This window comes from Oreochromis niloticus, linkage group LG10 (genome assembly GCF_001858045.2).
Source record: "Oreochromis niloticus isolate F11D_XX linkage group LG10, O_niloticus_UMD_NMBU, whole genome shotgun sequence".
NCBI classification, from domain to species: domain Eukaryota; kingdom Metazoa; phylum Chordata; class Actinopteri; order Cichliformes; family Cichlidae; genus Oreochromis; species Oreochromis niloticus.
The window spans coordinates 21,937,254-21,963,910 of NC_031975.2; the positions used below are offsets into that span (position 1 = coordinate 21,937,254).

The following is a 26,657-nucleotide window of genomic DNA, read 5'->3' on the forward strand; positions in this document are numbered from 1 at the left end:
AGTTATTTTGAATTCAAAAACATAAACACTTCAAACCTTATCTCATAGTTTTTACATTTATCCAAATGAGGTTTCTCATTGAAAAGGCTTCGCCTGCCTCAAATGAAGTCACATGACTTACTGTAAAGCAAGGCTTTTCAGGTCCCAAACAAAAGTATGGCTATTATCTCGTTTTTATCTCTAAAGATGTTTGACAAGTCTACTTCAACAGTCTGGACTAACCTGAAAACATGCATGAGATAAATGTAAAGAATCCCATCTGTGGGGTCTCCTGCAGTAACAGTTCCTTGTCGGCGAGCCAGTTTAAAGTATGTATAGCGTGCATGTCAGTATATTTTGCAATGACACTATTTCCTCAAACTGTTTGGGGATTATCGGGGGAACCCGAGATGAGGAAGAAAAAAAAACTGATGCAACTATTCACAGTACCACATACCACAACTTTTTTCTGCTCTTAAGACTCAATGATTTAAAATGAAGAAATACATCATTAACTGCATGCTGTGATCATTCAGACCAACGTGATTAGAATTTTTCATAATATTTTGTGTTATAAAGAGTTTATGTTTGGTAGTTCTAATTTAGGTTTATTAATTTGCTCAAAGAGACGTTACAAATAGATAGGTTTTTTACGCAGAAAAAGGCCCACAAATGATCAGTTTCATTACAGGACACCATTTAAAACCACTTGGTTTAGAAATAAAGAACAAAAATTCTTTTATATGTTTCATATTTTGTTTGTTTTATTAAAAAACACACTCACAACAAACTATTTACAATATAGAAAAGCTTTCACCTGTTGTTGGGATGTTTGTCGACAAGATGTAAAGATGCAGTTTTTGGTCACTTAAACTATAATTCACTGGTAGATATAACGGAAAAACAGAAAAAAATATGTGATTTTTTTTTTTTACACTATACATTAACTATCTTTCACAAGCACTGAGTGCGAGCATATCTGCAAGATGAGGTTAATGACAACTACCATGTAATTGTCAGAGGTTGTTTAAGATAATGGAATTACCATGCCTGAGCTTAACAGAGAAAACATGTGCAGCGTGGTGCCTTGAACCAGCCAAAACTATAAACAATGTTGAGCATGTGAATTCCTTTTACACAGCAGTGCACTTTATAACTTCTGTTCACAACTTCACATATGGGATGAGAGAGATGAGGGTAGCTCTGCAAACTGCTTCCAAACATCAAACACACAGTAGAAGTCCGGATGTTGGGATGCTGTCCTAGCCAAGGGGTGACTTAGCTGGGAGGAAGGCTCTGATGGGAGAAGATTTCAGGAGCTTAAAAGTCCAGTGTAAAAGAATTGTCCTGTCATGTCCTTTACTTTTTTAAAGCAAAAGTGGAATCTGTTGGCAAAAGCTGTTCCAGAATTCATCTGTGGAATTTGGGATGTCTGCAAGAGTTGTGTACTGTGGCCGTGTGTCGTCTACTTCGTCGACTGCAAAACAAAGAGCGAAATCCAAGGTCAGTTAAGCCAACAAAGAATATATTTTGGAGTAATGTGACTTAAAACTGATAGCACTATTCTGATTGCTAATGTAATCTACAACAAAATCTATACATATTTATTGATGTTGACTAAATTCTACTGAATTCTTAAATTGCTGGCATGGACTGTGGTGTTTAAGCAGCAGCTACATGACAGCCTCCAACTAGCAACATTTACCTGATGAAGACTCACTCCACTGGCTCCCTGGACTGGTGCATGGTTCATTGCTCAGGAACCCCCTGTCGTCTAAACTGCTTGTTGTCATCCAGTGTGAAGTTTCTTTCTCCAGTTTTCTGCAAATCTGAAAGAGTAACACTGGATTGAGTATGGCTATATTTGGCCCAACTAGTTTTTCCAACACAAAACATGCTTATTAGTGTTTTGGGTATTATTGCATGAGCCAAACCAAGCAGAATAAGACAAACATGGGTATTCCTGTCAATGAAATATTACTTTCTAGCTAGGGTAAGACCTGTAGCTTATGCTTACCTCAATAATATCTTCTGGATAGTCGTAGTCTGCACGATCACAGCAATGAGAAGGGGAGAGAAACAGAAAGACACATGAGTATTTAAGTTTCTATGTAAGTTTAATTATTCCAAGCTAAGCCAAAGTCTAGCAAGTATGAGCTATGTGTTGTCATCTTACCGGAGCTGTGATCAGGTGAAACCTGAAATCTGTTGACGAAGGAGTCAGGGCCAATCTCGACTGTTGAAGACCATTCAGGAACGTCAGATGGAAAGAAGAAATCTGCAAAAATGGCAAACAAACACATTGAGTACACTTGGACTTTTAGATTCAAATGCAATGTTTATCATTTTCAGTACAGATTTTTCAAACTTGCTCACCTGGCTGGTCTGTCTGCACTGTGCTGTCAACTCTGTTTTCTTGTGTGCTTTCTGGCATCAGTGCAGGGATGGGAGACTGAGTGTCACTGTAGCTGTCTTCCCTCTCTTCCATCTTAACCACTGAACTCTGCAAGAACAAATCAAAGAGAAATTAAGTGGGATGTTTGAAATGAAAATCGAGACATTCAAATCCATATGTGTATGTCTGTTTCCTGCACAGCTACAAAGTAGAATTATTTTAGAAAGCTATACATTCAGTATCTGGATCAGTGTAAATGAGGAATATTTTGAGTATGCTATTTAAAAACAAGTGTCACTAGAGCTATAGTAACAGTGATAGCATTTACCTTCTTCCTTCCCTTTGACTCCCTTGATTTAGTCCGTTTATCTGTGCAGAGGAAAGAAAAACATTATGGTCACTTACTTTCTTCACCACTGAGACTTTAGAGCACATGAATTGAAGATACTGAGCGCCAATGTTAATTTGCAAAGAAAACCCAACAAACGTTCATTTCCTGTCAGTTTTCTCACCTTTAGATTTTTGACTAGCAGGCAGCATCCTGAAGACACGCATAGCTTGGTGGCCTTTGTTAATACTTTTGTCTTTCACCTCCTCGATGTCAGGCAGTGAGTTCATTGCACAGCGAAAGTTGGCTTTCCATGTCTTGGGGTCACAAACTTGGCCCTCCACATATTTCCCTGTAAAATGCATTGGCACATGATAGTTTAGTACACTTTGTCAGCCTGTAAAGAAGAATTGTTCTGAACAGGTGGCAGGCTTATTCAAGTTTGCTCACCTGTGTGTTTGGCCCACTCTTTGAACAGACATGCGTCTTTGTCCACCTCCCAGCCATGTCGAGCTGCATGCTTCCAGGGGATGGAAAACATTGTTTTCTCCTAAGAAATATAAAAAAATCAATATATATTAAGTTGGATTGTGGGTAATTGCGCTTACTGAGAGAATGCAATGTGTTATCTCCCAAGCAGAAACCAAGCTTCCGTTCAGCTACCTCATCGTGGTTATTTTCACCAGTTTGAAGTGCCACAGGCATAGCTGCAAAGTGGCTTTAACTATAGTACGCCTCAAAGTAACACTGCAATACTAAGACCCAGCCCAAGCTAGTGCTTCAAACCAGGTCAATGTTTGTAACACGCAAATACTGTATGCACAGCAAGGGGACAACTCAGTGTCAAAAAAAACATGTGCAGCTTTGCAGAAATAACTTCCCTGTCTCATGGGGAGATGTGTCAATCTTACAACAAATAGATTTCCAAATATCTATTCCTGTACTCTGAATTGTCATTACTTATTTGCAGGCAGTTCCTATTTACATGAACCAGTTCAGCGTATTATAATAGGATAAGAAAGCTTCTCACCTTGTCAATCCAAGCCAGGCCCCAAATTGTATTGGAGTCGATCATCTTCTCCAGCCATGGCCTCATCCTCATTCTTGACACTGGCATGTTTGCCTAAAAAAATCCAGAAGAAAGTGTTTAGAGAAATGCTGTAATGCAGCGTGTGAAGCACAGCGGTAAGAGGAAATAAACTCTCGCATCTCAGCCCCGGCTTAGATTTACTACTGCTTCTTGGCTGCGCGGGACATAAGAGTTCATGGCCAGGGCAATCAGCGCGCACAGGGAGGCGTTTACGTGTAGCAGTCAACTTTAGTTTAGAACGGTTGGAAGGAACAAAAAGTAAAAAAATAACTGAAAATAACTCGTGCAGTTATGCAGTGATTTTATTAATCCTGGAGCGCAAAAGTTTAAAAATCTGAAATGGTAAGCGAATATTCCCCACCTAAAAAAAAGTTTCTTAATTCCTTAGAGCAAAAGAGCGCAACTCAACATAGGCTGAGCAAAAATGTCACAGAATTAAAAATTCGAGTTTGAAATGTGCATAAAAAACCTTTGAAAGTGAGCATTGAATTAAATAACATGCAAATAGATGCAAACACACAGCGTGAGAGAAAGACTCCCACAGTAATAATAGATACTATTTTAAAAAGAAATCATCCCAATAGCATCATTTAGCCTTTAAAAAATACAGCAGCGATGTTAAATTGATATCACTATACTTACAGATTAATTTGCTTTGATTCCAGGAGGAAAAGAATGCAACAATAATCCCGTTGATTTAAGAAAAGCTTCGTCTCGTCTTTAAGTGTTCCACTTGCAAACGTTTTCTGAGTACAAGTGAGTACTGACAGCTTTCTCTGCACACTTATATACTGTAAGCTCAGTAGCGGGTATTCCCCGGCAGGAGGCTTGGTGCTATAAAAAATGTCCTCAGAAGACAAAAGAAGTGAGAGGTGTGTTTATCAAGCCTTTGAAAATGTATTGGTTATTTGACGATAATCTCGTAGTTTCTTACAGTAGCTACTTTATTAATGTCATATCTGCATATTTGCGCATTACCACCCTGTTGTAACTAAAAAAAATACCATTTGAAGGTTTTTTTTATTGAATTGACTGAAAGTCCTCTTATAATAGGACTGACATTTTTTACAGTGTGTTTGGAGCATGCGCTGTGATCCTCTGCTTCAGCAAAAGAACCGTTTCCGAGAAATCACGCTGTTGAGAGCTAGAAGGAAGTTAAAAACAACACGCGTGGAATACAGTTGATTGCTGCACGTAGACTAGATCATCAAACTAAATGACCCAACTCATGTGTCACTCGAGTTTGTTTCCCCACTCCCTCCTTTTTAAGCAATTCACCTTACAGATAGTGCTTTGTGCAAAAAGTGCAAATATTTGCAAATGGCAAATTATATTTTACTCACATTAAGATTTGACATTAAACCGTAACAGCCGACTTGTTATACTATCGCGTCCTGTTATGCACCGCATTACGGTTATACTGATCATAATATCACATTCTTATAATAACGTTGCTTTGGAGGTTGTGCAAAGTTAACATGTCATATCTGCATATTTGCGCATTACCACCCTGTTATAACTAAAAGAAAAATACCATTTGAAGGTTTATTATTGAATTGACTGAAAGGCCTCTTATAACAGGTCTGAGAGCGCGTGCATTCATTTCCAAAGCACACGCGCACGCTTTCGTCTTCCACAAGCCAAAAGTCTTCCCCCACAGTCTGGCATGACAAACATGTGCATGGGACCAACCCTTTAGTATAAACAGCGATCTGCCTGAGAAGTCAGGCATTTACAAGAAATGGTGTAGTAATTTTCAATGGCCGCTGGGGGCAGTGTGATACCGGCTTGCTGGGTGCATGGATATGGGTCATGCTGAGTGAACTCTTGTACTGTCTTGACAGCGGGAAAAGAGAGTAGCATCGGACGATGCGGAAGCAGCAGCAGCTGTTTATCCGCAAATACAGGACCCGCGGAGCGTTTTTTTCCAGACATCCTGCATGTGTGCGCGCGCGCGCGCGTGTGTGTAGTAATATCATATCAAGCATTTGTGAAATTCGACGTAATGAAACACTGGGCACAAAACTGCGGGGGTGAATAGAAATATGGCGATCATTCATATTGTGTGTCGTAAATATCGACACTCAGTCTCTTAGCTTGATTGCATAAAATACACGCAGAAGGGCATTGTAGTTATAATAGTGTGAGTGCACTTCGAGGGAAATTTGGCAAAGAGTGAATAGAAATGTGATCATTAGTCATAACCTGTATCCTGAATTTCGGCGCTTAAAAATAGCGTAACTGCACCTGATTACACCCCGCAGGTCTTTTTATGTAACGGGGTGAGTTCACTTGGAGGAAAATTGGGAAATCCCACACATCAAGTCTGGCTCAGATAATGTATCTGTCCATTTAGGGGCTTCCCGCGTGGTGTGGCGAGTTCGCGTGCTCGCGCATGCTTGACGTGACGCTCGCCTGCGCGTAGCCGAGAGGGAATTGCAGGGAGTTTTTCCCGCGGAGTTTTCACCGGTAGCGGGGGTCTGTGGGATTTCCCAAACGAATACAAAGATCTGGATTGGAAGAGGGAAAATCATCCCGTTTTTCCCACCGATTCTTCTTCTCTTTTTTTTTAATCGAAGGCTGGCAGCCTTTGTGCCAGTGTGCAAAGAAACGGGTGAATTATAGGAATTCACTGCAGCTGGCATGAAACAAAACCAGCACCAGGATCATTATAGTTTAGTGAAAAGAATCCCTTTGAAAACAAATTTTTTTAAAAAACTGTTACGTTTTTAAAGATCCTCTTTAAAATTGTGCAGTGGTATTATGCAATTGATGTGAACCATTTTTTCTAACCGTATATATTTATGTGTGTGTGTGTGTGTGCGTGTGTGTGCGTTCCTATTTAAAATCCATTATATCCGAAAATACATAACTACAACGTGACAGTTACCTGGTTCATCAACCTAGCCCCTATACCTCACCTTAATTCTGAAACAGGCTTTCAGCGAACACCAGTGACTGATTATAACACTTGACTGTCTCTTTCAAACTGCATCCAGTGTGATTTCACTCCCAACTGACCAAATTCCTCTAAAGTATATTGCACTCTGTGCTTACCCCAGGCTAGTCTAGACATTAAGGTCACCTACATGCAGCAAGAAAATGTAACTTAAGGCTTGAGTCACTAATCTTGCCTTTTGACAGCTTACCTGCACTGGAGCTATTCAAAGCCTTCCTTCAATTTTAGCCACAATGTTAAACTGAGGGTGCAAGTTTTTTTTATATACCTTCAGCTTTTATAATTGTGTTTGTTTCACTGGCAAATCCAGTTTGCTTGTCTTTTGACTGCAGTCAAAAGATTTAACTGTGAAGACTGTTTTGTCTCAGGCGATTGTTTTCTTCTGCTTCTTTTCTCACATGAGTAATCTTCATGTCAAATACTCCCAATAGTCACCTTCCAAAGGACCTGCAGATCACAGTTCTTTTTAGTGGGATAACACCTGCGTACTTTAGTAAGCACCTGCAAATTAAAGTATTATAGGCATATAATAGAAGGCAATCAAAGTGGGGGAGAAAATAAGAAGAAGAAATCTTGCCACAATTTGGTAAGGGAGGATCAGTTTATACCAGCAGACATGAGGAAGCATGTTGGCTTTTCAAGATCTGCCCAAAATTCAGCCCTCGGGTCAGTCACACACAAGTTGGATATCTACTCAAGTTTCACCCAAACAGGCCTCCTGAATCTATTTTACACAGTGGAGCTTTATAGAGTTTAGCACCCCCATCAGGCCAGTCACTGTACTGCTTGAAAGAAACAGGTTACATCATACTTTGCAGCCATTCAACAGTTGAATTGGAATTTCAAATTATAGTTTAGGTATAAAAATAAATCAATGAATAAGAAGTGATGCAAGCAGTACTCAGAGCCTTTGCTCTGTTGGCAATGCAGTGTACTTACAGAGGTGTCCCCAATATTACTGCTTCAAATGTTGTATATTCTGTAAATTCCTAGGAATTCCTATTTTTGACATCAAGTCATCCTAAAATGTTTCAAAATTAATTTGAGGGCTATGAGTCATATGACAGGAAGAAAGAAAAGCTGTCTTTATGCGACACACTGGATTCATTGTTCAGACTTTTCTCTAGTCCTTCCCTTTTTGTGAAATAGTCAAAAGTTTTGCCTTTCAGGGCCTCCAACAGTTACATGAACTAAACATTCTTAAGATTTGTGTTGGGAGGCCACTCTCATGTTGAGCTGATCCAAACTTGATCATTTTCAGAAACATGACAAGGGAGCCCCACTAGACTTTTTTTTGCTGTGTATTATCTATGTAATAATCTTCTAACATAGGTTATATACCACAGGTTTTGAAAGTGGCTGTAAATAAACCATTACTTTAAAATTCTGTACTTAATTCAGCCATCATAGCCAACTCCAGACTGATTTCCAACCAGGGGTGGATCTATAGGGGGGCAAGGGGGGCAACTACCCCCCTGCTGTAGGGCCCCCCCTGGTAAAAACTAATTGTTTTTTATTCAAAAAGCCTCTTATAGCCTTTGTTTTCTTAGAAGAGATACAATAAACAATTTTTTGTTGATATTTTGTTGACTTCATTTACATTTGGGGGATTTTCACACACCGTACTTCACCGAAGAGGTATGTGCCACCCTGCCTAGACCTCTTGCCCTTCTTTGTCCATTGTTTCCAACCTTTAGTTTCCTTTAGTTTCCAAAATCATTTGCTGAGGAACTGATTATTAGAAGAGTTTCACTCAAGATTTAGAGGTTATTATTGCACAGAAACAGCACTAGTGAAGGACGGTAATAATATTCTTATGGTGTCTGACATTGTACTTGTGTCTGTGCTTGTACCGCTAGACCCCAGTGCAGCGTTAAATGCTGATAATTCTGTTTTCTTGATTGTGATAAAGCTCAGGTTAGCCCTAAAAAACATAGAAACGTGTTTTCTACCCAGATGCTTTGTCTGGATGGCATCACCTTGGCCTCCAGCAGCAATGTGAGGAACCTTGGAGCCAATTTTGATCACGATATGTTGTTCAATGTGCAAACAAATATATAGGACTCCCTTCTTTCTTCTTTATTTCTTTCTGAATGGTATTGCCAAAGTTAGAATGTCCTGCCTTAGAGTAATGGTGACAAGTTAGTTCATGCATTCATTATTTCTATTCTGAATTATCCCTCGAAAGCCTTCAGTTAATCCAAAGCATGAATCACAGAGCGTACTGGCAGAAAGGGAGATCATCTGTCTCCCATATTAACTTTTTACCATTGACTCCCTGTAAACTCCAGAATTCAGTCCAGAATTGGGAGGCAGACACCCTGTCTGCTTTTATGAATAAACCTAACTCTTTTATTTTAAAGCTTCTGGTTGGGGCTGAATCAGGTGACCCTGAACTATCCATTAGTTATGTGGCTAAATGCTCAGACTGCTGGGGAACTTCCAGTGATGCACTGAGCAATTCTCCTCTCATCTCTTTTCACTACTCATGTGTTTTTATGCCACCACTGCATGTAATTAAATCTTTTCTTCTCTTCTTGCTGCCATAGTTGAGTTTATGCTCTCTCTTCTTATTCCCCTCACTCCCAACCCTTAGTGACAAGTGATTGCCCTTTACTAAGCCCGGTTAAACTGAAGGTTTTCTCCTGTTTAAAGGGAGCTTTTCCTTCCTATTGGGGGTTTCTCTGTAATATTTTAGGATCTTTACCTCTTCATAGAGCGTCTTGAGGCGACTGTTTTGGGCATATGGCACTATATAGATAAAACTGAAGCGAATAATGGTTTTTGTTATGCTAACATTCATCTGAAAAGAAACTACCAATTGAAGCTGTTACTTCCCACTGAATTGTAAAGAATTTTAGGTTATGTTAAGTTATGCACAAAAAGTAAATACTCCATTTTAAGATATTAAAAATTCAAGTAGGCAAGAGTGTTTAAAGCTACTGTGAAGAGGATAAAAGAAGAAGAAGAAACATTCTTAAAGTAAAATGGCCAACCAAATACTTCATTAGCTGATTGCCACCATTAGCAGAAAATAAATAAGCAGGCTCATTTCTTTCATTATTTAAGCAAAAGTGCAAACAGTTTCCTAACTTTTCAGCTTGTCAAATTTAAGGACTTTTTGTCTCATGTTCTGTGTTCTTAAATATAGTGACACTTACCGTATTTTTTCGGACCATAAGGCACACCGTCGATGAACGGGTCTGTTTTCATACATAAGGCGCACCAGATTATAAGGCGCATTAAGTGAAACAAAACAGTCAGAAAAGTCCAATTTTACTCAACTCATTCTTCTTGCTTCCTCCATTTCCGTATCATTGATTCATTTCTGTTGAATTCTCTCGCAGCTGCTCTATTCCCATGTTGTTGCAGTATATTAATGACTAACCTCCTACTGTGGATTGATTGTCTCAGTTGCTCTCCTGACTGAAGTTTGGTTCGTTTACAGCATCCTGCCATGCAATTGCATTTGTCCCTAACCATCGGGAACTCTCGTGTTAACTTTTATCGAGTGGAAAAGGGTTAGGGTTCATCCTCCAGCGTCACTGTGTTTATGATATGCTAACAAAGCTGTGTCACTAGTGATCACGTAGCACATCATTATATATACCAGCTAGCCCAACTTCAGTAACCCTACAAACGTCACTGCTGTTTAGTTTTCTGTCTTCATTTATGTTGAAAGTGATAGCAGAGCTGTAGGTTTTAATTTTTTCAGAAATCTCTCAGTCAGAACATGCTATATCATGTTTAGGTGGAAACTAGCGAGCGAACTTCCTGCTAACTTCTAACTCTGTTAAATTTAATGAATTCTGTTTTCATGAACACCTGGATGTTAAATTTAATTGTTACACCTGGTAAAGCAGCAACGCTGATCATTTTATTAAAGATGAAAGGATTTAGACAGTTTTTAACTCTCAGTGATGCCGCAGTGTTCGTTTGACTTTGGAACCTGAAGCGGACGGAGTTTTGGACCCAGATTACGCCACGAAGCTGACTACGGTAACCGTTCAACAATCCATCAAGTGGTGCAGCTTCGTAGCTTACCAAAGTCGTACTAAAACACTTTTGATAGATTTTTGAGCGCCATGTACCACATAAAATCGGTTCGAGGTCAGTAAGCACAACCAGAATTTATACATAAGCCACTCAGGATTATAAGGTGTACTGTCGATTTTTGATAAAATCAAAGGATTTTAAGTGCGCTTTATAGTCTAAAAACTACGGTAATAGAGAAAGTTAGAATGATAAGGTTAGTTAAAAGATAAAAAGAATATGTAACATTCCCAACCCTAAAACAATATAGTACCACTATGGAAATAAGCCATGTTTTATCCTGTATTATGCCTCATTTTCTACCCGTTACAGTTGACTATTATTGTTTTTACATTGTATGCATCCATTTATGTGTGTCATCAAAATATGGTTCCAAAGACACCTCCTGAATAGTCACAATGGGGGCGGGTGCAGGGATTCATTATTTGAATCCCTGCTGAATTTGTAAGTTTTCTCATTTCCAAAAAGGAAAATCAGAACAGTCTAATTTTTATAGTAGTTTCATCTTGATGGAGAGACAGAATGACGGGTTCAACAAGAAGCTTGATGCCAAGCTTCCTGTTGTGAAAAGGAAGAAACATAAAATGACTATCAGTCGGCAGATCCATGCAAGGTCTTGCTTCATGAGGTGAGGATGACCATAAGAAAGATGTCCAAAACTACAGGGAGGAGTTTGCTAATGATCTGAAGGCAGCTGTGACCATAGTCACCAGGTACACCATTGGTAACACACTATGCTCGAATGGAGCGAAATCGAGCAGCGCCTGCAAGGTCACCCTGCTCAACGTGAGTTTGCCAGTTAACACCTGTGAGCCTGGCAGAAGTCTGCAGACCGCAGCCAAAAAGAAGAGGAGTGGGCCAAAATATCGCCTGAGATATGTACAAACCTGGTGACCAACTACAAGAAACATTTTACCTGTGTGTGGTTGCCAACAAGGGTTTCTACACTTAGTACTAAGGTTTGTTTTCTTCTGGAGCCATAAAAGATCTCCGCCCCACCGCCACCCCTAATTTATCCCTCCACTTACATCATTTCTGGTTTATCTATCCCAGCATCCATGATCATTGCCCCATTTTGCATCTGGGCCATTCTGCTAGGGCGTTTGGGGAAACCTGTATAATACTACTACTAATAATAATAACTATGACTGATGAATGATAATAAAAGATACTAAATAATAAGAATGCATGCAGGCCCATCAGACTCAGTTGTATCAATAAAAGGAAATAATATCCATAAACTAATTCCACTTGATTACATGACATAAAAGTATCCCATCTGGTCATTCAGCAGAAACACGTTCACCTCTGCTCTTATTGATAAAGCAACAGATGATAAAAAGCGCAGCAGAATCATGAAGGGAGTTATTAACTTTATTGCTGTAAATTAAATATATGCCTAGATAATGGAAGGAGAGGCTGAAAGATTTTTTAAATCTTAAAATAAAGATTTCTATTCCTTTAGAGAGCCCTTTCCCCTCTCTATATTGGCTTTTTATTCCCTCTACTCCTTACTAATCACCCCATGTACTGTTTTCTCTATGTGTTGAACTCCTTGAGCATGAACATTAATAAACAGCCAGCCAAACTCCTTTTCAATAGTCAGGAAAGTGAGTGTGTTTAATCCTTTAATGACATGATACACAGCAATCACAGTGAATTGACATCAATGAACTGGAGTGAAACTAGAAAGACATATAAAACAACTCTTAATAGACTATCATATAATCTGCACATAAGTATAGTTATCCAATAACACAGTAGAGTACAAAATCAGTATCCTATTGATATGCAATCTGATATTAATATAACGGACAACAAGCTAGCAACGGGTAAACATACACTTGTATCATTAGCTTACAGGCTAAAAATGTCACAAAACACACTGTTATTAATTTTTAGATATACAAAATACTGATAGAACTTACAGCCATTGCTTTCTGAAGGACTCATCTGACGGATTGTTTTGCATTTAACATAAATTGCCTAAAAGGTGTAGCCATGCTTTTCCCACTGTTTTCTACACTTCCCGTTTCCTGTCTATCCAAATTTCAAATTAAAAGCTTTAGACATTTATGAAAATAAATAACAGAAATACAGTTTTCATGGCTACATATTTGTCTTATTAATATATAAAACATACACCCCATGTTTCTGTAAGTATAATATAATTATATTCCATAATAGTATATGCTAACTTTTGATGATTTTGCAGTGATATCTTTTAGCTACTGAACTGTTTTTTCCCTTATTTTTTCCTCATGTGTGTACTTTGATCCCATTGCAAAATAAATAAACTCAATTCCAGTGACCTCACCAAAAACTCCATTCGCCCTCCTCGTGTCCTGCAGCTGATACACCACAGGTAACATGATTAGTTTTTACAGACCACACTGAGATTAAAAAGACATTCACAGTCTTAAATTTGATTTCATCCTCTGTTTGTGGGTCTGCTTGTTCATTCATTCACTTTGAATAAATGGACCCGGCTAATTTTTCTTCTGAAGGCTCGCCTGCTCTTTGCCTCATCAGTGTCTTCTTCGTAGCAGGTTAAAAGGAGGAAGAGAAAAGGAGAAGGTGGTGAGTGGCACTGCTGGGAGTGACAGATTACTGGTCGAGAGGAGTGACCCACTTAATAAGGTCAGTCACATGATGGCAACACCATAAGCCTGTTGGTCACTCCAGTAGTGACCAGCCTGCTCACTGAGGAGTTATGTGTGAAGATGAATTAATAGCATGTAGGCCACTATGTTACCAGAGACACTTATGAGGGTTTCAGTGTTAACTAAACACACAAAGAAATGGTCAAATAAAAGTAAGAGCCTCCAAAAATAATCTGTGGTGTAGTTACATATGAAGATGCTTAAGATAGCGATTCGTTCATTCTCTCTCTCTGTCGCTGTCTGATCATCTCTTTGTCAGCCTTTTCTCAAGGTTACTTTAGTTCAATGGGAGTGTCTTATTTGGACCACGTGATCCTGATGCAAAGTTACTCTGTGTCAAAGCTGTGTTCAGCTGCAGGGATGGCGTGATGTACCAAATGATACCCCCCCTAGAAATTAATCAATATATAAAATAAATAAATAAACAGTGGGAGAAAAAAGATATACGCTTTAGCTGAATTTATTTAATCGGGAAATCTAAAAAATGTGAATGACCGAAATGCATCACGATGCAGATTCAGCTTTAGACACTTGCGTGGTTATTTTGCGACAAATGAGAGAAATAGCGGACCACTTAATGCGTATGCGCATGCAGCGAGAACGGATAGTTCATCCCCAATAACCTTGATGTCGATCGGATCTTCCCGCACGACCTACAAGCCCCTCATATTCAGCAGGAGAGTCTGCCATTGCGCAGCAGCCAACTGGGTGAAGGTGGGAAATCCACTAAGAGCGAGGATGCTTCTATAGGCAGTCCGGGTTTATTTCTTCAGTCAACATTTTCAGTTTTTACAGGCGAAATTTACACTGCTGGAAATCGCCATCCCCTGCCCGGCTCCCCCACTGTGGTCTGTCTCAGTTATACTGTCAACCCCCCCACCCCTCCTCCTCTCTGCCTCCTTAATCTCCCAGATTGTCGGCGACTTGCTGCAGTCGATGCTGCAGTTCTGAACCGCTCCTGCGCCGGGACAGCTGACTCAATGAGAAAGACATGCTCGCATTCGTTTTGGTCTCTGGGTCTCTCTGGATTATATTAGGTGAGTCGTGAATGCCTCTTTGTCATTTTGATTCATTTGAACGATTTAGCGTCGCTGGGCTGGAGGCCAAGAAAAAAAGCGGATGCACCTGCCGCGCAGTGGGCCGAGGCGCATTCGTGTCTCATTCATTACCGGCTTTTTTATTTTTCTGAGGCTGTGCTTGAATATTTCCGTTTTCACAGACGACACTGCAAGAAGCTTTAGTCGCGATCCATTGCTGCATTTGGCGTTTTGCCTGCACCGCAGGACGCGGGTGACATTTTTTCATTTTCTCAGGCTACACGTGTGTTAAGTCAGCCCGGGGGCAGGCGTTAGCATTTCACCGTAGCGGGCTCTAGCTCCAGGGAAGCGCAGGGCTCGGATTTCGGGTCAAGAACTCCGAGAATAACAGGCCAACATCATCGAGGGATGCATTCAGGTGGGCATTAGCTACCTCTAATCAGGTATGGAGTGGGATGGACGACTGGTTGCCATGCGGCTGAGTCCGCGCGGCTGTTCCGGATATCAGGGTTTTAATGTAAAAGTGTGTGCTTTGTGCTTAAATCCAACTATTAAAGACAAGGCTGGAAGCTGGAAGAGATGAAAGGGGTACATTTAAGGTTGGACCGCCGCTAAGGTCGTATGACATTGTGCGTGGAACCCGGACACACGTCATTTACACCCCCCACCCCACCCCCTGTTAGCTCACGTCTCCCAACAACCGGCCATTCACACCCTGGCGTCTGCTGTGCGTCTCTACTTCAACCTCGCCTTCAATAATCTCATATCAAACACATCAGATGGGCAGAAAGCCGGTTTTAAAAGTCAGCATTTCGATCATGATGTCGTCCGCCATGCTTCTGTGATGGAGGAAGAGGGGATGAGGAAGGATGAAGACCGATGACGCGCTTCGAATGGCTGCCGCTGATTGGACGGAGCTGTCCATGAGCGAGCGGTGCTGAAATCCTGCGGCCTACCGGCAAACTACCGAGCACGGCGTGCTCGCTTTCACCGACACCACCCCCACCCCTGTTTTACGCATCAATTCTTAGGGGTGTTGGAGCTGAGCAGAGACACGATTGCTTGACATCTGAATATATAATATCAAAATAAATAAAGTACTAAACAAAAAGATCAGTTTCGAGCTGTGATGTTAAAAACTGAGGGATTCTCATATGATGAAAGAAACTGCAGGTAGTGAAGGTTGTTTGTTTTTTTGTTTGTTTGTTTTTAAAGGATTGTGGCGGTAGATTTTGTGCCAGCTCGGTAGGTTTAATGGCAAATAGGCGGAGATTATTAATCCTCCAAAGAACAGGTCGCATCGCCGGCGACGAACATGTGGTAACAGCTGGCGTTTTGACTGGTGCGCATTAATATTCCATGTTGCAGTTACAGGTTTGAATATGCTTTGTACGCAATCACTTGGAGTCTGTAATCCAAATTTAAGATGAAATTAATTGTTCGCTTGAAAAAGAAAGGTCCCCTTGGGAGCACTCAATGCACCTCTCACCTGTCACCACATCCCGACGCCCTGCTGCTCCTTAGAATAAATAATGCATTTTAATCAACGGCTAGTGCAGCCCTACACATGGTGTAAGCCTATTCTTTTTCCTCCCTTAATATTTAATTAAATGGATAGGGGCGGTTTCTCCCCGCCCTTTGCCAAGAAACAGCCAATGGTGTTTTAGTATCCAAGCAGAGCAGCTCCTCTGTTTAACGTAACACAAGCCTTGTGCACACCAGGGGACTGCTGACTTGTAATTGGATGACTATCCAGTACATCATCATGCTCTTTTTTTTATTCACACTGAGAATTTTTTTCCTCTTAAATTAGAAACTAAAACAAGAAGGAAGTTGTGCACTGTGAAAATGCTGAAATGAAATTCCTCTAATTAAAGAAGAACTGCATGACTGGGCAATATTATAAGACAAATCTTGATGGTTAAGTAATTCCTGCTGTGCAATAATAACTGCCTGTTACTGACCACTTTCACTGAATCCTAGGAGTGAGGCGAATTCCAGGAAAGGTCATTTTCTTTGGAGCGGTGGCTGGAAATTTGCTAACAAGCATGACCTTAAAGCGGTGCATAGAAGATATATTAAACAAATGCAACACCTTAAGTACATATCCCCGAAGACAGTAATAATAAAATTAGACAGTCTGGGTGTTCTCAGGGCCATATGTCAGCATGGATTTTTGCTGTTTCAGCAGTCTGTGCACACTCTTCCACATATTGTGGGATGATGGGTGATGGTTCAGCATTAAGTCCTGTGCCGGCTGTCTGCCTCCCTCTTCCTCATATACATTTATGTTTTTTAAATGGTGCAGTGCTGTACCGAATTCTAAAATGCTCCATCTTGGTTGACTGGATATTGTCGGTCATGAGCCTTAAACGAATCAACTCCCTTCCTGATTAGAGACTTAAAAAAAATTAGTGAGCATCTACAGCAAATTTTTATAATGCACAATATTAAGAGGAAGTTATTATGCATGCTGGTCAGTAAGAAAGTGTTCTAAAACAAAATAACAGCAATTGAGCTAGAACATCTTTTAGAATGTACCTATGTTTCCTCGTTCCTCTAAAGCTGTAAGTGTGCAAGGAGAACACCCTCTCTATAAAGGAGTGAAGACGGTTGTCTTTGCCTGGAGGTCACAGCCTCTAAAATGAAGCTGTAGAAACAAGACACTATGTGTGTACACTGTGGTTAACACTTGTGCAAACGTGTTGGTTTGGGGGGGGGGTTCTATCTTCCTGGTAGAACTGGTAGAACAGTTAAAGGGTGTAACTCTATTTTTTAAAAATCATATATATATATACATATATACACACACACACACATAGTGACTTGTTAATGATCCTAACCCTCCAGCTTGAAATCTAAAAGTCTGCTTTCCCTCTCACTTTGATAGTCAAATTAAACTGAGCAGCATCAGTTGATGTTTGTGTGTGTGATTTGTTTATACGCACAGGTTTCTTTGCATATAGGTGCATACACGTGTGTGTGTAGGCCAGTGTGTGTGTGTTTGTGTGTGTCATTTCCACTTACTGAAGGAGAAGTTGAGTCTGCATGTTTAGGCAGCGAGAGGCACAAAGAGATACACACACACAGCATCAGGGAGGAGGGGTGGGTGGGTGTGGTGAGAGTGTGCAGCGTCTGTTGAGCCGAGGGTGGTGTGATACGGAAGCCAGTCAGGCTCAAACGAGGCCAAAACACTTCTCGCTTCCCTCCTCTTGCTTGCCTCAGCTTAATCTGGCTGTTGGCACCAGGAAGGTAATCACTAGTTTGCACCGAGCAATGTGATATCCACCCGGTACCCCTTGACACACATCACCTGCACACACACCCACATACACACCTACACAGACACACATCACACCTCACCGGCTGCCTGGCTTCCCCCGACGCCTTTGTAAGTGCCGCTGACTAGACCACATCTGCTTTAACCCTTAGGTAATGCAGTTATAGTTTAAATCTGCTGCCTGCTTTGTTTGCTCTATATTTCTCTTTTTTATTACAGTGCTGCATTTTTTTTTAACATATTCTGTATATGTTGTATATTCCAGTCCCTTCTGTTCAGTATATCCATATTACTTATTTATTCTGCACCTTATATCTTTAAATGTTCTTGCATGAGTAATACCTGCTCTACCCCTCCTTGACTGAGATGCAGGAGGGGGGGGGGATCATTCTTCTGCACCGGATATTACAGAATCTCTGCAAGTATTCCTTATTGAGGGTGACAGGAAAAAGTTGTGCTTTAAGTCATGAGGTGTGGGCTAAGCGGAGGAATGGCAGAAAGAGATATGAATGAGTGGCTAAAAGAGAGTGACTGTAAGCAAGGGTAGGTGGTGTTCTGGGATGATTAAGCACTGATGATTTTTTTTTTTTAAAGAAAAAAAGAAAAGCATGAGCAAGAAGAGCGATACCGTGCACTGATGCGAGTGACGCTACAAAGAGAAGGAGGGGAATTTGAAGAATAAGAGAAAGCTGAGCAGGATGTCTTTAAATAGAATACTGTAGTGAGGTTACTGCTGGTCATCTGTCTCTGTGCTAATAGGCTGTAATCTCACCACGTTGGACTCTAATCATTGGTGATGGCCCTCAGATGGGCCGATGGGGCGGGACTTAAGGACAAAGGGTTGTGTTTCCTTCACTTTAAGCCTCAGAGGTCAAAGGAAGTCTGACTGACCCATTCACTTCCCCTGATCACTGCATAGATTGCTGTACCCCTGCACCAAAATCTTTGCTAAGTGGAATCTTCCTGAGACAGGAAGGGAGGGAAGGAACCTCTGGGGCAGAGGTGGCACGATAAGGAGCCAACGTTTCATGCAATTTCACTAATCTAAATGGTTAAATAAAGCAGCAGGACTCCTTCGCATTTCTGTTTTCCTTCCCTATTTAAAGGAACTCTTTAAAGAAACTATGCGAGGGAGGCTGCAGTTGCGAATCCCCTTTGCTCCATGTAATTCATCTTCAAATCAATGAATCGCAGTTCCGTTCAATTTTTTATTTTTATTTTTTTTTGCTTAAAAATGTGTACTTCAGTATATCCAAGTGAGTATGAAAAATCAAAATGTTTATTTTTGTAACCCAGCTGTTCATGCACAGCATGTGCACTAGACGTTTTGTAACAGATACTTTGCAGTCAGTGTTATCTTCTTTCAGTTCTCTGACTGTGCACATCTGTCAGGCTTGCAGCCAAGTGTATGTCTGCTCATGTCTTCTCATTTTCTTTTTCCTCCAAGCATATTTTTCACACTCTCTATTCAATCTGTTTTACCTGATAAATTAGGGTGCTTGCCTCACTTTCTCACTTTAGTTCAGATTGCAGGGTCGATCACTGGTACAGATCTGAAGTCCTGCGTTTTAAAAATGACTTATGGTCACTTGATGGTTACTGAATCTGTTTCATATGGAAAATCCCAAGAAGTCATCAACAAAATGCTGAGAAAACCAGAGAAAATAGAAGGCACATGTATATCATAAGCTCTGCAACCATGTACAGCAGTGGGACACTTTGCTCAGCTTTTTGTAATACAGTATAACCTGATTATAAAACTCAGAAACAGCTACGCTATCTCCACGACTGTTGAAAGCTCAGCCACAGCTTTACAGCATCTCAGTTGCAATAAACCCTTATCACCATTTTATTGCAGACATCTGTCCACAGACTTCCCTTGCAGTGGCTCGGGAGAATGAAGGTTTTTGCAACCTGCTAACTGTAAGATTCAAATGACAATGCTTGTCAAGCAGCCGGAAGCCCGAGCTGTAAATGCAACAGAGTTGGAGGATGACTTCCTTGGGTTTTTGATGGTGCGATGTGTTTGCCATTGTACAAATTAAACAGAGAGGCCTTTGAGTTCAAATGCTGATGCTGAAGGTCACTGCTGTTGCTGATGGGGTCTCTGCCGACCTGCTGTTCTCCTGTCACGACAGCTGAAGCAACACTCTTTGTAAGAGGCAGCAGGGATGAACTTAAAGGCTTGTATGGGGATGTGTTTATTTGTATGTCTATATGTGTGTAAGTGTGTAGGGAGCAGGTGGTTTGGTGGTGTTTCATTGAGGTCACCACAGGACATCCTATAGTGAAGACGTGACCCTTTATATAAAAGTGTCATGCAAACCAAAGTGCACAGCCTGATCTTAACTACGAAAAATTATTTTAAAATTTAATTTGCTACTGAGATTAAATGCTTCTGGAGCTTGTAGCTGTCATAAGAGTGCTTCTCCTCCACCATTTGGAAAAGTGTACCAATAATTCACCTTGAGTGACGGATGCTGCTTGTTATCTGGATAAAAACTGAAGAAGACAGCATGTAGTGAAGGAGCCTCCTGAATGATTGGCTGCCCAAGTTTATTGTATAAGGACTTGTCAGACCTCTTGCTGCCTCTCAAACCTCTTCTGTTGCTCTGTAGTCTGGTATCACTTTTAATTATCCGACATTGTCATGAAAACTTACAAATAAAGTTTTTGTAGGACAGGTTTCAGCTCTAAAGATGTCCTGCTATACTTTGTTTTTATTGTCTCTTTCATATTGTGAGAAAACTGGAACTTTTTTTCATTGGCAGTCAAAAAGGAATATACAGAAGAGAGCAGAATATAATAAAGCAAGAAATAACAATGGTCAGTTAAATGTTTGCATGTTTGCTTGAGGCCAATTAGATATCCGGCAGGTTGTGAGTCACCTGCAGCTGTCGGGCTATTTCAGGACAAGATGACGTGGCGTGATAACATGTGTACTAAAGCATTCGTTGCTTTGCTTAAAGTCTGCATGAGTGGCCTCAGTAAACAGATGCCAACAGTGGGTGCCCATAAATGATAAGCAGATGTGGATTATTTGCAGATGTACCCTACCCCCCTTTGTTTTCAAATCCTTGCTTGACTTGCTATTAACAGTATTTTCAAACCTGCACCGGACAAAATAACCTTGATAATCTTTAAGCGCCTTCTAGTTTAAGTGGACTAAGATGGAACTGCACCTCTTTAAGCTTCAACTAGCCTGTAACGAGAGACTTTTCCTCATCCTGAGTCTTTTTAGATCTGATGTGTAGAAGAGTAAAAAGAAATCTGATAAAGACCGTTAATTTTAGATTTATGAAGTCGTATTTTTAGTAATATTCATCCACCCTCAGGGTTCCCAGTTCTGTCTAGTCTTCTTTATTGTCTCCAGATTGAGACGGCGCATATCTGTGCGTCTGTATTTCTGCATCATTGATCCCAAAAAGTTGATTCTGTTCATCTAGACTTAGCTTTCTTAGTGCGAGAAACATTTCTTCACTCATCCAGGTGACTTCTTCAGTCTCAGGCTAGACCTACAGGCCAGTGACCACGCTTTCAATGATGAGGATGTACACATCCTGGACAGGGAGAAACGCTGGTTTGAGCGGGGAGTCAAGGAGCGCTTTTACGTGAAAAGGGAAAGACCATCTCTGAATCCCAGAGTAGGCCTAAGGGTATTTCTTTCGCCATCTTACAAGGCTGTGATTGCTGATCAGTGGTCATGGCAATTTGCATATTAATGATCAAGAAACTCAACTCACAGCCCATTATTCATCACTGGTGCTAGTTTCAGTCATTATGCAAATATACTGTTTAAAAAGTTGGGGAAACCTACAGTTAGCTGAGACCGAAGAAGAAGACATCTGCACAGTGATGCTTTTATAACCAGCCACTCTCTCTTTTCGGCCTCCTTTATTCCAGCTAGCTGCACAGTGGTGTCAGTGGGTTATGAAGTCTGTCTATATTTAGAGCAGGTCGAATGCTGTTCCCCCTCCGCTGCCTCTCTTTGGAAACGCCGCTCCACCAATCCACTGCGACTCTTCGCTGCAGCCAAACCACATTAGTCACAGGACACAAAACAATTCATTCGTGATACAGCCGCAGTTTGATCTAATTACTGCCTTGGCGGTCTGTAAATGTTTACGGAGGTCTTCTGGACTTTGGTTACAAAATCTGTCAACAAGCGTTCAGTCACATGACACATCTCAGTCCCCCAGATGTTGTTTAACAGCCATTAAATTTCAACCAGATTTGGACCAGTTTAAAACTTCCAGCCTTCATTTAAGATTACAGAAGAAAGAGATCAGACTGTTTCATAATGAAACGTTTGCCTCTGTACTTTGTGATTTACAGGTGCTGGCAGACATAAATTGCATGTTTCTGTTTGTTTCCCACCCCCCCAGTGAAGCTCAGAGTAATGCTTAACAGATATGAATGGTGTCAGTGTACACATGTAGTTCTTAGGAAGAACGTAAATAGGAGTAGTCAAAGGAATTTGCAAAGAAAAGCGTCTGGACTTCTTTGAGTTGCTTGAAGACGTTTCACCTCTCATCCGAGAAGCTTCTTCAGTTCTAAGGTCAAATGGCCGAGAGTCCCAGATTTAAACCCAGTGGGAGTATCCCCCCGAGGAGGGACAAAGGACCCCCTGGTGATCCTCTAATCACATGAGCCAAGGTGTGAAAGCGGGTGTAGGTCACAATCAGCGAAGGTTTCGCTGATCGGTGGTTTACGACACCAACAGTTGGTGGTTTACGACACCAACAGTCGGTGGTTTACGACACCAACTGTCTGCCATCTATAATCCAGTTTTGAGTTCCCTCCCCAGACGCCTTAACGCCCACTCACATCCGGGGCCATCTGACCTCAGGAATTCACATGACAAGGTGGGGCCAGGTTTCACAATGAGCTCACCCAAAACCCTGGCTGATTAGGTACCACACCCGCTTTCACACCTGGGCGCATGTGATTAGAGGATCACCAGGGGGTCCTTTGTCCCTCCTTGGGGGGATACTCCCACTGGGTTTAAATCTGGGACTCTCGGCCATTTGACCTTAGAACTGAAGAAGCTTCTCGGATGAGAGGTGAAACGTCTTCAAGCAACTCAAAGAAGTCCAGACGCTTTTCTTTGCAAATTCCTTTGACTACGATGACCTGGATGACTGAGGACCTTCACAGACGTAAATAGGAGTATTTCCCAAAATATATTTCCCCTAATGGTTAATCTTTACCCAAACATAAAGAAAAACCTTCTTTCTTTTTGACATGTAAGCATTTGTTTTATAATTTTACCTCCATATCTCTTCATATCTTTTTAACTTTTAAAATCTTCTGTCTGTCTTGATTTTTCGATCAACTTTTCCTGTCTTCACTAAGATCCAGTCTTACTGAATCCAGCTGCGCACAACAGGCAGCTCAGTGGCTCTGGACATTTAATTATAGAATTAGCTCTGACAATCTAACTGCTTTCCCAAACACACAAATGCGAGCAATCAGTGCAGTGTGATTTAGAGCCATTATGAAGTGGCAGCTTTTACTTATTGTGCTAAATTTTTCCCGGCAGTTGAGCTGCTTTAATTTCCCCCCTCATTATTACTGGAACGCCACAGATTTGAAAAAAGGCCAACAGAAAGAGAGAAAATATTTGAGAAGTGCGGCAGAAAAAGAAGAACTACGGACAACTGTGTTATTACAGGGCCGGTACTGTTTTCAGACACGAGAGGGATGCTGCGGTTTCTCACTTACAGGTGACAGTTTCTGTGTGAGCAGAAACTGGACTCAATTTAGAGGACTCAAGCCAAAAAAAAAAAATAAAAACTGGGATGGCAGTGTCAGAAGAGATGAAGACATTGCGCAACAGGCCTGAATTAAAGCAGAGGAAGTGATGAGTACCACCTTACTGTATCTTAACATGCTGTCATATGTCAGTGGGGCTTTACAAATGACTGTAGCAACTGACTGCTGTTAGCATCCCTGTGTCGGTGTGTTTTTGCGGTTGTATCAACTGAAAAATGATACTGTAGGGTGAAAGTGTGATCACGGGGTTGTAATAATATCTGTGAGTATGTATTCATATATAGCAAGACTAAAAAGGTCGAGTTTGTGATGACTTTGTGACGGTAAAGTATATCATTTAAACGTTTAGTAGCAATACAGCTGCATGCATGACCCTGGATGAGGTGTATTTTGAATTTAAGCTTCGTAAGAGAAACTTATGAGTGCAGGAAGCAGTGCACATGTTTCTTTACGTTAACACACGCAGCACCTGTTTCTCCATCTTTAAGCACCAGAAGACTATTTTACACTTAAACACTGTCAGTTGAGGAGACTCACAACGGTTATTAGGTGTTACTTTTTCATCATAATAATGACATTTTGACTGTCAGTTTTGTTTTCCGTCATTGGCCTTTTGAAATGATTGCAGCCAGCGTGACTCATCGGGTGCAACACCTATAGATGATATCTCTTTGATGGGAATTTAGCAACCCAATGGAAATGTGCATTATGCAGTAATGCAAACACTAAGTGGATATTTGGCTGATTCATGCATTTTTTTTCTTACATTTAAATTTACGGAAATAGATAAAAGATTAATTGCTTCCTAATCTGTACTGTGTACCCTCCAGTGTAGACGAGGTTTTTAAAAAGCACTCTCAAGTCAGGCTATTCAGGGGATAGTGTCAGGATCATGTGGCCAGATACAATAAGCCCATTATTTACTTTTCTCCCTTTGTATTTTCACTATTTTGGATAAATAGAAAAAGATGGTAGTTATTTTATGTCTTCTAAATTCAGCTAATTTTTGGAAAGTTTTAAAGCCTGGCGTGGGTTCATGTGATTCTGCCTCACTTTAGTAGTTTAGTGCACAGAATAGTGGTTCCGCTCTAAAATGACAGGTGAATGAGGAAGTCCGCGTTCCCACGACCTGATGTATTTATACTTATCAGCTTCAATGTCTGTTGGTGTTTGCGTCTGTGCATGCATGTCGGGAGAGAGACATGCATGAGAGAGACAGACAGACAGACAGTGAGAGGAGACAGGAAGTGAGTCTGATTGGCTGTGAATTGTGGCACTGCTCCGACAGTTCATTAGATCAGATGGTGCTGTCTCTGACTCATGTCCCAGGGGAAGGAAACCCCCACCCCACTCAGCACTACAGCCAGACGCCCCCTTGGATACATTATGCATTTCTTGATATGTGTGTGTGTGTGTGTGTATGACTGTGCTACTATTCCACTACGGTTTAACCGCTGTCCTTTCTAGTCATCAGTATAGATAATCTCTGCTGGCCTTCTTTTACAGTAAAAATGAGAAATGTGGGGGTGAGACCCCTCAAACACCAGCTTTTGAGTATAAATTAAGTGTTTCAGGTCATTTCGCTTTGGTGAAGGAGTAGCGAGGTCAAATATGCCCACGTATACCCACAACGACCTGTCATAAAGTGATGGAAATAAGTCTGAGAAATTAGTGGGAGGGATTAATTTTCTAGTTGTGTTTTAAATGTCTCAGTCTTCATCTTAGGAAGCTGGTTCACATGTAAAGTTGTTAAAGAGCTTACATGATCACCTCCTGAGCAAGGCTTTCTTTTCAGCGGCATGAAATGTGAACTGTTATGTGAAATAGGAAAAAGTCTAGACCTAGCACTCAATAAAATTTGTAGTTTTATGCGTGCTTGAAAGGCTGTGATTCACAAGACCTTTATTTAATCTGAAAAATAAATACTCCTATTTGGTCTCAGGTAACTGAATAGATATTATATAGAGATTCATTAATAAACTGGCATTTGACCTCACATTAAGCCCGAGAGTATACTTAAACACGGGAAATTTTCCAAAAATTTGTTTTTTATGGCAACAGGGGTTTTAATGTTTCAAAAAGACCATAGAGACATGGAGAAGACGAATAATAAGAAGAAACAAAGCAAAATGAAAAAAATATATATTTAGCTTCAGAGCTTGACTGTGGAAGTGAAAGATTAAGTATTTTACACGTCTTTAATTTTTATGCTTGTTGCTGCAGACTGCTAACAGCTACCAGACAGTGGTTTTGTCTGCTTTAATCCTTCTTCCTTTTTTCCTTGAAGCACAGAGATTCTGTGTGCAAAGTGCACATGTGGGTTTCCCTCACATGCAATGAAAAAAAAAGCATAAGTGCCATCCCTTCTTTAAAAAAAATCAAAAAACTAAAAAAGCGGCTTGCATATTTTATTATATGTGACAAGGAGATACTGCAGTCAGTGGAGGTTTATCTATAAGCAACATTAACTGCTGACATCTTTATGAGGACGCAGAAGAAAGAGACTTGAGACAGAAATATGAGGTCATGCTGGCGTGTTGTTTGCCTTTTTCACTAATTTATGGGTAAAGTCCAGCAAGCAACAAGGATTAGTGCCCAAAAATGTGATTTTCTGAAAGCAATACACCTGTCAAATCTGATATTGATGGATGAAACATACAAACATTTTTGATTTATTAGTGAGATTTAGAATGTAATTCATTGATAAATAAGATTTATGTAGTGTCAGAATATGTGTTATTTATCAGCAGTAGTAGTAAAGCCTCTAAGTTCTTATAAACCTTCACTAGAACACCAGATCCAGCTTTAAGGATTGATGATTTGTCAATGATTTTATGTCATATAAAGAAAACAATCAGTAGCACTTTATTATATGGCCCATAATTAGGGGTATGATTCCTCTAGGATTACAGGCAATCTCAATGTGTTTTACCTAAAATTGCATGTAATTATATTTAACTGCAAACGCTTCCAGGAAGTGAAACACTACGTAAAGTTACAGTATAATTATACCTTTCCTGTAAAATACCAGAAGTTACACGCTATTACGCTACTACTTACAATATAATTATTTCTTCGTACTTATTTTTCTTTAATTA

At 40.5% G+C, this 26,657-nt stretch overlaps 2 protein-coding genes across 4 annotated transcripts in view; one reads left to right on the forward strand and one right to left on the reverse strand.

Annotated features, from left to right (window-relative positions):
- Window positions 1-721: 721 nt before the first annotated feature.
- Window positions 722-4,588, reverse strand: irf1b (interferon regulatory factor 1b). 2 transcript variants are annotated; one of them, XM_003451380.5, is made up of 10 exons: window positions 4,435-4,587; window positions 3,733-3,825; window positions 3,153-3,252; window positions 2,887-3,054; window positions 2,703-2,743; window positions 2,356-2,482; window positions 2,156-2,257; window positions 1,997-2,025; window positions 1,685-1,808; window positions 722-1,456 (listed from the first exon to the last, which is right to left on the reverse strand). In XM_003451380.5, exons 2-10 carry the CDS (start codon window positions 3,817-3,819, stop codon window positions 1,347-1,349), a joined length of 888 nt encoding a protein of 295 aa, XP_003451428.1. In that variant the 5' UTR covers window positions 3,820-3,825; window positions 4,435-4,587; the 3' UTR covers window positions 722-1,346. The 2 variants fall into 2 exon arrangements, with proteins under 2 accessions (XP_003451428.1, XP_013130618.1); XM_013275164.3 differs by lacking the exon at window positions 1,685-1,808 and having other exon boundaries at window positions 4,435-4,588.
- An 8,533-nt stretch (window positions 4,589-13,121) lies between these two features.
- acsl6 (acyl-CoA synthetase long chain family member 6) overlaps window positions 13,122-26,657 on the forward strand; it is a 35,546-nt gene continuing 22,010 nt past the window's right edge. Inside the window, exons 1-2 of one of the 2 annotated variants that reach the window (XM_019364017.2) lie at window positions 13,122-13,169; window positions 13,354-13,444. Coding sequence is in view for 1 of the 2 variants with exons in the window: in XM_003451385.5 (XP_003451433.2) it covers window positions 14,459-14,504 (46 nt within the window). In the remaining variant the exon portion in view is untranslated. Of the gene's footprint in view, window positions 13,170-13,353; window positions 13,445-13,901; window positions 14,505-26,657 lie in introns of those variants that run through there. The other variant, XM_003451385.5, reaches the window with a different exon arrangement.